At 38.5% G+C, this 12035-nt stretch overlaps 1 protein-coding gene across 4 annotated transcripts in view; it reads right to left on the bottom strand.

Annotated features, from left to right (window-relative positions):
* Window positions 1–12035, bottom strand: part of LOC117435459 (supervillin-like) — a 113121-nt gene that overhangs the window by 53390 nt on the left and 47696 nt on the right. For all 4 annotated transcript variants that reach the window (XM_059019627.1, XM_059019636.1, XM_059019640.1 and 1 more), the window contains 5 exons: window positions 11931–11994; window positions 11361–11452; window positions 5942–5999; window positions 5460–5602; window positions 4596–5304 (listed from right to left, as the gene is read on the bottom strand). In XM_059019627.1, coding sequence (XP_058875610.1) covers window positions 4596–5304; window positions 5460–5602; window positions 5942–5999; window positions 11361–11452; window positions 11931–11994 — 1066 coding nt within the window. The remainder of the gene's footprint in view (window positions 1–4595; window positions 5305–5459; window positions 5603–5941; window positions 6000–11360; window positions 11453–11930; window positions 11995–12035) is intronic.

Raw genomic sequence — 12035 nt, forward strand, 5'->3', positions numbered from 1 at the left:
ATGGTGTGTAGATAAGTGGAAAAAAATCCTCATTTAAATGCATGAAACTCTGAGGCACTGACAACAAAATGTGAAAAAAGTTCAAGGGGGTGTAGACTTTCTATAGGCACTATATACAGTCACCTCCAAAATTATTGGCACCCTTGATAAAGATGAGCAAAAAAGACTGTATAAAATAAAGAGTTAATGAGCTATATTTTATGCTCAAATATATGGGAAAACCATATTCTTTTATTCTGATACAATTGCTCAGAGAAAAAGTTTATTTTATTAACAAGTAATAAAAAATGTTCTCAAAAAGATAGGTGTCAGAATTATTGGCACCCCTAAAGATTCTTATAAATAAAACCAAACACTATTAAATCTTGCCCCCACACACAGTGAGGCAGATGGTTCGGGAGGCAAAGGGAAATCCAAGGGCCACAGTTGGAGAATTACAGAACATGGTTGCATCTTGGGGTCACCAAGTCTCCAAATCTACAATTAGCCAGAAAAAAGCCTTTATTTAGAGCAACCAACAAACGTAAGCGCCTGGAGTTTGCTAAACGGCATTGGCACTTCGATTGGAACCGGGTGCTATGGTCAGATGAAGACGAAAATAGAGCTCTTTGGCCACGCACACCAGCGGTGGGTTCGGCGTTGAAAGAAGGATGCGTGTGTCACTACATCCAGTGGGAAAATGTTGATGACACTGAAAAGTTCTGGTGTGACGTGGAATCCTACAAAAGATGCTACAGGTGAGAACCCCTTCAAAAGAGTTGTATAAACTGGCGCTTACTGTTATTACTCTGACACACAGCAATGCAGATGTGGAGTGTATCTTCAGCCAGTTTAATGTAATTAAAAATACATTTAAAAAACGTCTCTCACTGTGTACTGTGAACTCAATTCTTCATATTCGATATGGCCTCCAAGCTGCTGGCAAGAAATGCTATGAGTACATCCTACCCTGCAGTGTGCTTACTACAATTGGCACGATGGCACCCTTACTGGAAGCAGTCAGTCAAATTCTGAAGAGGAGGAGCCCTTTTACCAGGACGTCCTCCAGGCTCTCTTTTTAAAGGCAAGATAAATTAATTGTATTTAATTGTACTTGTATAACATTACACAGGCACCCCCCAGCCTTTCTGGTCTGACGACATTTTGTCCAATCTGGAGACTTTTTACTGTGGATCTAGTGACTTTCACCGAGTAAGAGTTGGCAACACTGGTTCAGAACACGAAGACTGAAGTTGTGGGTTCAAAATTTGAACCGTGTTCTTTTGTAATTTCTGACTCGTTCACTTCATTTGTATTGCTGATGCTTAGAGATTTTTGTGGAACTTTGTCTTTGAAACAAAAAAGAGTATTTTTTGCTGTTTGATGACATTTTACTAATCTTCTAATAGGTTTGTGTGGACCTCTGAGTAAGTTGGTGTGCACGCACATAGCCTCGGATCAGCTGAAAACAAACAGCTGTCAGACAGTTTCCCTTTGTAATTGACCTGCTTTTAATTGTAACTACCGTACACTGTACAAGTCATTTTCCCAAAACGACAAGGAGTTGTGTGGATGTGGGATGCCACTACCACGACTGTATGAAAAGACAAGCGGCTGTCATTTTATTTTATTTTTTGCCAAAGTGGCGTTTAAACTAAGCCTAGATAGACGAGAAGCGTCTGGCTGCTGTAAATCGGCAGCTGCTAAGATGGATCTCAAAAACCATCTGCAGCAAACATGTTCATGGTAAAACATAGTTGTAATTACAGTATAAGCTACAGTAATACGCAATTATAATTTACACAGAAAAATCGAAAATATAATAACCACAATACTAACACTTTAGAAGAGCATTGATGGGTTTTCTCAAAAAGCAGATACATGAATGTACTCAATTCTTTATTATTATTATTATTATTATTATGATGATGATGATGATGATGATGATGATGATGGCTGAGATTGTCACGGATACCGTTTTTTTTTTTGTTTGTTTTGTTCTGTTTTATTGCCCGTGACTTGCAATATACAAGTGATTTATGTTGACAGGTCTGCTTTTTCACTTAAGTGAAAGCACTCAACTTTACCAACGCGACCAGTGTAATATGTACGATAGCAGGTGCTCCATAATGCCAGGAAACATCTCAATGTACAACATGCTGTACCAGAAATATGTAAATAAAAAAATGTGAACTTCTATGAGGACAGAAGAAAAAAAAAAAGAATTGTTCAACTATTTTCAAAAGATATGCAAAATATGCTTTTTTAAAATGTATTTGTATTTTATACTTGTTTATTTTATATTATATATATATATATATGTTCTTTTGCAAAGTTCAACGATTCCATTTATATTATGATGCTTTTCATTCAAGAGCCCACACGGAACTTTATTAGGCCGAGCTGTGCAATGGATGCTGAAATGCTATTCCAGCCCCAGTGATAACTCACATGATGTGCTGTGAAACACGACCCAGTCCAATGTAAAAATGACACGGCTGCTAAGTTATGAAATTCTAGCACGGCAATGAAGGGCACTGCAGCAGGAACCAGAGGTCACGGACCATTCTGGTGACACATCTTTTGCCATAAAATTTGTATTTGGAACCTCACACCCAAAAAACACAGCATCAACTCCTTTAGAAAAGCATACAAAACACCACGTCAACCAACTCCTTTAAGAAGGGCATACAAAACACCATTCAGCTTTCCACAGAAGTGCTCAACAAAATGTCCCACTGCACAGCACAAAATCCTTCAGCACTGTTCCACTGCTGGAGGTTTTGTGAAAACATAAAAAACAGAGTGCAAAACAGTAGTGGCTTTTAATATTTACATAATGAGCATTATCAGCTGAAGAAATAGAATATGCAGGAATTTTTCTAAAAACAAATACAGTCTCGCAGTCAGCATTTTAGACCCCCACAATTCTCCGACAGCACAGTTCAAATTTGTAGCAGCCTCTCTCATGTAATGCTGTGAATGCACAAACAAATATTTTGAAATTACAGACCATTAGGAGACCCCATTTGGAAATCTGAAACAATAAGTCTTTCCTGGGCTAAAGGAGGGTCACAGGGTATTCCATGTCTGCGCTGCTTGCTGCTGTAGTGTTGGTTTACAGGAGGATTGCTCAGCAGAATCATATCTGATGACCTTTGACTAACCTGATCTCACACCAGAGATCAATTCCCTGACAGTTTAAAAGGAGGGCTGGCATGCACATGCACATCTGAAACAGAGCTTACACCCATCACCTTTAACCTCTAGACCACACAACTGTGGTGACCGAGTGAAAGCTCAGTTATGGACCCAAATTAGAATATAAATATTTTTTCTTTACAGAAATCATCCATGACTTGTGAAATAAATCAGGATGTGACAATCCACCGCACCTTTTCTGTCTTTGGAAAATGTAAAGACTCAAATCACTTACATAATCCCCTTGGTTTTAGGTTTTACTTTCTCCAATTGTGTCTTTTGAAAGCGCACACAATTTTCACAGCTTTTTCTGGAGATGGGGAAATTGTCCATCTAAATTTCAATGCAAGGCTCAAATAAAAAAAAAAAAAAAAAGAAATATCTGCTGTATTCAATGCAATAAAATGTAGGTATTGTTGGGTTTAAAAGAAAGAGGAGTAATTTGCTTCAATTTTTTTTTCTTTTTTTTTTCTTGTGTCTCTGTGTGTTAACCCTTTCAGTGCTGGCAGGACCTCAAGGTTCTGCCTCATCTTAGCACCACTTTGAGTTAGAGCTAAAAGTCCCATTTACCAAAACGTATGTACAAAATATTTTGTCCTGTTCTCAATAAAGCAATTCCTTTTTCTAATTATCTAACTTAATTTCGCATTCTGCAGCTCAACAAAAATTATTTTGCACTGAAAGGGTGAAGGTGCTGTGAACCGAATTCAGGGGTTGCTCTCAGTATCAAGTTGCCTGCCACTGGCTAGATGACACTAAGACACATTAGCCCTTATTTTCAAAGTGTTTCGCCCATTCTTTAAACCAAATCATGTTAACATTACAAAACGAGATGCAAAACACATTGAGAGTGCTTAAAAAAAACTTACCGTAGTTGTTTGGTTTTAGTTTTGTAAAATGAACAGGTGTTTTACTTCTTTCAATAAACAGGAGTTAAAAGACTAGAGGAAACACTTTGAAAGTATGGCTCATTGGCTGATCTAGCCCGGGTTACTTATATCTACGGCAGGAACATATCAAACAGTAAAATATGAACACAATATTCAAGTGACTGCAATAAGAACCACTCTGTAAATCAGGGTTGGGTCAATTCCTTTTTAAAATTTATTTCCTTGAAGGAATTGTAATTGACATTGTAATCTGTTGCCATGGTGAAAAGCTAATTTTTACACAATACTGCCAATTGCAATTTTGATCAATAATGTGTTGGAATTGATTAGAAGAGAATGGGAATTGGAAATAGATTTTAAAAAGGAATTGGAATTGAAAAACAGGAATTGAGCCCAACCCTGCTCAGAATTATTGCATTCATTATAAAAAGGCAAGCGGGCATTGACACTTTAATTACTCTTTAAACACTTGATCTGATGACCAGAAAAACTAAAACCACAACAAACACGCCATTGAAGGCTTACCCTTGTCTGCTGAGGATGTTTTGGGCTTGGTGCTCAATGAACAGGTCACCCGGTGATATGGCTTGCTGTGGAGACTGCAGTGATGACCGGCGGCCATGCCTGGGTGAGCTTGGCACCTCGCCCGTAGAAAAGTCTTTCCCCGGGACTGCGGCGGTGGTGGAAACATCCGTAAATGACGGTTGCCCATAAACCCCTGGTTGGGCTCCCGGATCCTGTGCCCTCTTGTAGTTCTCCAGATTCATCATCCTCTCCCTGTCGGAAAAGCAGTCCACGCTGTCCCGGAAAGCATTCTCTTTCGACTGCATGATCTTTGGCTCTCTCACAAGTCCGGTCCTGGTGCTGTACAGCGAGCTCAGTTCTCTGTCCTCCTCCTCCTCCTGCTCCTTTCTGTTCTGCGAGGCTTGGGCATGTTGCTCCAGTGCCTCAGGTCCCTTTCGCATTCGTGAGTACTTGGGGGAGAAATCCGATTCCAGTTCGTGGTCCAGCGATATGCCGTATCTCTCTGCCAGCTGGCGCCTCCGCTCTGCCTTGTACCTGGCTATCCTCTCTGCCTTCGAATCCGTGCCTGCAGTTTCCATGCTTCCCGAGCTATAGGTTGACTCTGTGTGAATAGACCTGGGCTCCGCTCGACATCTAGCTCTGGACTGTCTCTCTGAAGAGGGGTCTTGACTCTCCTGGATATCAAGTTCTTCTTTACTGAACCTTCTTGCTGTGAAATTGAAAAAGGAAAAGAAAAAAAAAAAAGTCATTTTCAATTGACCTCCTCCCATCAATCACCACACTGAGGATTTTCACCCGAACGCTGCACAAGTCAAAGTTTCACAAATATGAAATCAAGCTTCTGATGAATGAATCCCATCTTACCTGCGCATGGACTGCAAGGGTCGTTGGCCCGAGTATATCTAGGAGTGTCTTCTTCCAGCAGGCGATGTGAAACTAAACCAGCACAGCTTTGCAACTGGGTGTCACTTTCGATGGCTTCTAAACGCCTGGCAATCCTCTCTTTCCTGCAGAAAATCGAGTTCAGAGAAGGTAACAGAACATTCAAGGTGTATATATGAATGTTGTAGTAGTCATAATAATAATAATAATAATAATAATAATAATAATAATAATACTATGAACCAATACAATTAAAGTAAGTGTCCACCACCACATCAGTTATGCAGAAAGATCAAGCCTAGATCCCATCACCTCACCCACAGTGATATTAAGGGCTTTGGTTACTTACAGGTCAAAGGATAACCAAATTCTTTATACTGTATTCCTCTTGTCTGATAAAATGTTGACTACTCCATTCACATTTCATTCATATCTAAGCTTCACAGGATGTGATGTCATTGTACCTGTTCATTTCCAAAGCAGTATGGCTTTCAGGTTCAAAACGCTTTCTTAATTCTGAAACTGAAAGAAAAAGAAAAAAAAAAGTTTTAGAAAATGCACAGAATTCAAAATTGTTTAAGAACTTTGACCCTGGCACCTACAATATCTATCCATCCATCTATCTATCATTAATGAAATTCATCCATCACTACATAAATCGGATACTTTTAAAAATTCCACGGCTTCTACCTTCATTATTACGGACCTAAAGAAAGTGCTGGGACCTCAACATTAAATCATATGACAGCTCTGTAGCAGTTCTCCGAGCTGGGGGGGGGGGGGGGGAGATACAGAAATAGGACTTGACTGAACACGCGCTGAAGTCTTTTCAGATCCAACTTTAGCTCCAGACTCAAGTCAAACATTACATGTCATTTCTAACACACAGTTGGTTAGTATGTATAGTTTTAGCCTTTTAGAACTGTGGAGTGTAATAAATGAGAAGCAAAACTGAGTTTTTCCCCCTTCACGTCACAACGCTATTTCCACGTTTGTTTTATTTGAAGTGTTTAAAGTTAAATTTCAGGTTTTCGTTTGTTTGTTCGGCTACAAAAAGGCACAAGTAAACCACATGTTATTACTTTATGAAAAATGTGTCGATGGCCACGGTTTACTGGGAAGAAACGGCAATGGCAAGGAATGAAAAATAATTAATTAATTAATTAATTAATAAAATGCGTTGTCAACTTTATGTACTATTTATTTTGGGAATAAACAAAACAACGTTTTACTTGGAATCCTTTGTTTTGTAGTTAATTCACTGGGGTAAAGTAAGGCCTACACAACGTATTCTTTACTCCTGGGATATTTTTCTACTTTAACATGTTACATATTGTAACGTCTTGCTGTAATATAAAGGCACACACACAGGGGCCACGCCCCCCTGCCCCTGCTGCTATGCTGTCTCTGCCTGTGTTCAGAGCAATATAATGGATTTTATTACTTTTTGAAAAACGAACAAATATTTAAATTACGAGCGAATATCCGAACATGAAACCCTGTGTTCGTCCCAGCACCCGGCGCGTGTAGAATAACCAGAACCGGGTACCCACCTTGAAAAAGATCTGGGTACCCGAGTATTTTTCAGGTAATGATTTAAAAAAATAAATAAATAAATAAAATAAAATAAAATAAAATAAACAATATATTCACACACACAATTATAGTACACATACATTTAGTCCCTTCAGATCTGTAGACTTGTGTAACCTTTTTTAGTACTGGAAACAATTATTATTATTATTATTATTATTATTATTATTATTATTATTATTAAAACAAATCTCAGTTTAAATACAGTTATTAATGTTAAATGCGCATCATGCTGTGGGATTCTTTGACATATATTGGCCATATTCCGCTGTTGTTGCTGCTGTTATTGTTAACATGGCTGTTATGTTCAGTTTTAAAACTAACAGTAGTACAGCACCGCTAGTATTATGTTATAGACTGTCGCAATAGCTACTGTAAATTGACGGCAGTCGCAAAAGAGACATGTGCATCTGTTTGGTTAACAATGAAGTTCCTGACAACTAAATTCTGTCTAGAACAATGGCATCCAAGCAAAGCATTGGGTGCAATGTCTTTACCAAGCAGGAGAAAATGGAAATTTGCAAACTCTGCCAAGGAAATATTTAATTCAAAGGAGGAAGCACACTTACTTAATGTGCTCCCCGTTATTTTATTTGAATTATTTGCGTATTTATTTTTAAATGAAATGCTACTTATTGTATCTTTATGGTAAGAAACTATATCTGCACAATAACTGTAGATAAAGCATTCCATATTGGAAGCCACATGGTTATTAATGGATCACAGTGTTATCACTGACATAAAGCAACAGGATGTTGTTTTGTTTTCGATTTAGTTCCTGAGAAGAATAGTCGTCACAGTTATTATTATTGAGGTGTACTTGCTGCTCGCTGTGTGTTATAGTTTTCTGTCAGTTAAGAAAAGGCTTAATGCAAAAGCTTGTTTTAACGTTGTCTTTATTACGCCAGCCAGAGACCCGCGCTTACAACTGAAATCAAATCAAAACCCATGTAGTTAAAAGAGACCAGGGTAGCATTGGGTAATTGAACTGGAGCAATCTAGGTAAAGTACCTTGCTCAAGGGTACAGCAGTAGTGTCCCCCACCTGGGATTGAACCCACAACCCAATATATATAATTATACAGGTAGTAGACAAAAAAATGGAAACACCAATGTAAAGTCACTTAACAGGGCATTGGGCCACTATGGTATCCCGCTCTGTGGAGTTCTCAGTGGACCGTTTTTGTTGAAACTAGCTGCTCGCTCCCCAGAATGAAATTTGCAGTCAATTGATCTGCAGTTGCTCGTCTGGTTTGCCTTGCACTTTGAATTAATGCACGGATATCATGATCCTGAAGCATGCGCTTCCGCCCACTGTTGCCCTTTGCTGATGATGTCCTTCCCTCGGAGTTCCATGCCGACATCACCTTAGACACCGTTGCTCGTGAAACATCAGCAAGTTGAGCTGTCTTGGTCACTGAAGCTCCTGCCAAACGTGCCCCAACAATCACCCCTCTTTTAAAGTCACTGAGGTCTCCTCTTGCAGCCATGCTAGCCATAATTATAGGCAACCAGGTCTGTCCAGCATTTTTATACATGACACTAAGCATGCTGGGATATGATTTGCTTAATTATTATTTGTTATTTTTTTATTTAGCAGACACCTTTATCCAAGGAGACTTACAGAGACTAGGGTGTGTGAACTATGCATCAGCTGCAGAGTCACTGACAATTACGTCTCACCCGAAAGACGGAGCACAAGGAGGTTAAGGACTTGCTCAGGGTCACACAATGAGACAGTACTGATATATTTATATATATATATATATATATATATATATATATATATATATATATATATATATATATATATATATATATATATATACACACACACACACACACACTGTATATATATATATATATATATATATATATATATATATATATATATATATACACACACACACACTGTATATATATATATATATATATATATATATACACACACACACACACACACACACACACGGAATGTATTTTTACATGTACTGTAGTGCAACCTGATCCCACGTGACTCATTTTATAATCACTCAGACTGAATGTGTGCTGGCAGAAGGATCATCCAGGTACATGATCAGGCTACAGTATTCATAGCAGGTATGAATTATGTCAGTACCTCTCATTAGCTAACCTCCCCCCAAGGAACTGAACGATTGATGTGTTATTCTTATCCCGTTTGATGACTTTGGTGCCAACATGTCATTATGACATCATGCCTAACGGCAGTGATTCTATAGAATGAATCACAATCCATTCCCATCCCACCATATTCAAACTCAACAGCTGGTGGCCTCCAGTGGGATCCTTTGCTTGGTATCAAATCACATGCTGATGTGAAATGAGCTCAGAGGCAGATCAAATGGCACCACAGCAAATTCACAACAGCACTGAGAACACAACTATAGGGACAAAAGTAAGACTCAGATTTAGAACATTCTCTTTCAAAAGGCTAGTTCAAGATTAACGGACACTTACTCTGCAAGTTATACTTGAAATACAACAGTTACCACCGAAATGTTTTTTTTGGCCTACAGCATATGGACAGCTTGTTAATTAGTATCCCAACAAGATTCATCATACAAGTCAGGATAATACAATACATATCCTCCACCAAGGTTATTAAACCCAACCAGGAGACCGACACCATCCACATCCAGGGTTCTCCCCAGGCCCTGGCTGTCGCTGCCCGGCTGAAAAAAACCTGATCCGCCCATCTTGCACATGCTATTGTGCCTTTAACAAAAAGGATTGACTGCATTTCTAGCAGATGAGATCACTTGCGTGTTGCTGGGTGAAAAAAATATACATCTTGGAACCACATGACAGCTGTGTTCCGCCTTGACACAACATTTAACCTATCAGAGAGTTGAAGGGGCAGGTTTTGTGTGTTAAGCACTTTGAGAGGCTAAAACGTTAAAACAACTGCTAAAAAAAATTGCCAATTATTTTCAAAGCAAAAATAGTGACAATGAATGCAGGGTTTTCAAAATACTATATTTGCGCTGACTGTCGTATTATTGTACTGTAAGGTGATATATACTACATAATAGCTATACATATCCACCAAAAAAACCGCGTATTCCTTTTGTTGCGATAGCGTAAAAATGTATCCAGGTGCTTGTGAGAGATATTGGGGTTTAATATACAAAGGCTGTATGAGATGTCAGCTGAACACTTGTCAGCTGACATACAAATGCTTAAGTGCAGAGGTGCTGGATTATTACACTCCGGTTTCATGCAGCGGTTATGATGGTGACCAAACGTGTGCAAGTACTGTTGTGTAAAAAAAAAAAAATAATAATAAAGTTAAAATGAACAGTTGCATTAAAAAAATGTAGAACAGTGAAAAACAAAAATAGAAAAAAACAATTTAAAATGAAGCAATAAGCTCAATAATTACGCTAAAAAGGAAGTAAAAAGGTTACCGTTTTTTTTATTTTTTTTGTGAACTCCAATAAACCTACGTTATCTTTCCCCAGTCAAATCGTAGAGTGCCTAAATAAGCACGGTAATGTTACCATAATGAAAAAAAACAGTAATAAAAATGTATAACATAAAAAAGAGCAACCAGATACAGTCAAAGAAAGACAACACATTATTCAAATTCTTTTGTCGTATTATATATTTAAGATAAGGCAAGTTTATTTTCCCATTAAAAGTGCTCCAGGCTATATTATTCTGCCAACCGGCTGTACAGAATTCCTGGGGAGAACCCTGCACATTTCAGAGCTTCCTAAGGCACATCATTCAGGTGCCAATACCATGGAGAAGTGTGTCACTGTGGTGAACTGTACTGTACTGTACATCACAATAAGTTAAAGGCACGCATGGTGTTATTATAAGAAATCATTTCACAGGAGTAGGTAGAACCCAAACTGATTGAGATGGCTTCACTTATACAATAAGAGACACCCAGTAGCAGGGCAGAACTCATGCATGAGCAACTCGCCAATTCATCGGATACCCTCAAGAATGCCCATACCAAGCTCCTTAAATTGAAAGAAACGCTCTCAAAATACAACTCAAAATTCAAGTGAGACCGACAGTACGTCTATACTGATGACCCCCACCATTTACCCATTGGATAGAGGCATGTATCCCCACAGTAGATACAAATCAATAATCTACAGTAAGTTTGTTGAAATGCTAAAGTAAAGTTTAACATGTTTAATCAAATTGTAATTCTTGCATTACATTTCTTTATATCCAACACAAAACAAACGTAAAAAACACAAACATATCTAGCACTTCATTACATGTAGCAACAAGAAGAAAAAGATTCACTGACCTTTTGGAAGCACTGCCAAAATATTATCATCAATGTCCTGTGTGCTCCTATACAATTGTTCTTTGTCTTCGAAGGAAAATTCTTTCTGGAAGCTGTGAAGAAAACACAGATGATCCATCAAACTTAAAACAGTCAGTTTATGAAAATAACAAAACCGGAGTTGGTATGCAACGTTTCAGGTTACCTCTAGTTGACATGGAACATTCATTTTACAATATTTATGTTTTCTATCAAGTTTCACCACATTTGGTCTGTCTCCACTTCATTCCTGTGGAAATATATACATGTAATTCCCCCCCCCCCATGAATGAATGATTTCGAAATAAACATTAAACAAGTCAAAGTTATTTTAAAGACTGGTAGTTGCTCCCAGGACAGCATTGACAAACATGAGCTGGTAATAGGAAGGGAGAGCTGGAGAACATGGTCATGTATTGCTCAGTACAGTAAGTGGAAGGGGGGGGGGGGGGGGGGGTAGACGGACTACTCACACACCAATGTGGCTCAGAGTGTGTGACATGTGCCCTGTATATATGGTGACATTTACATGGAATATTTAATTCTCTGTACCTTAGTGCCCTCCTTTGCAATAGTCTTGAATTTCCAAATCTGATGGAAGGCTCACTTTCAAATCCTACAAGAAACAAAAGACGGAGGAACAGGTTAACCGTTTGC

This window comes from Acipenser ruthenus, chromosome 3 (genome assembly GCF_902713425.1).
Source record: "Acipenser ruthenus chromosome 3, fAciRut3.2 maternal haplotype, whole genome shotgun sequence".
Classification (NCBI taxonomy): Eukaryota; Metazoa; Chordata; class Actinopteri; order Acipenseriformes; family Acipenseridae; genus Acipenser; species Acipenser ruthenus.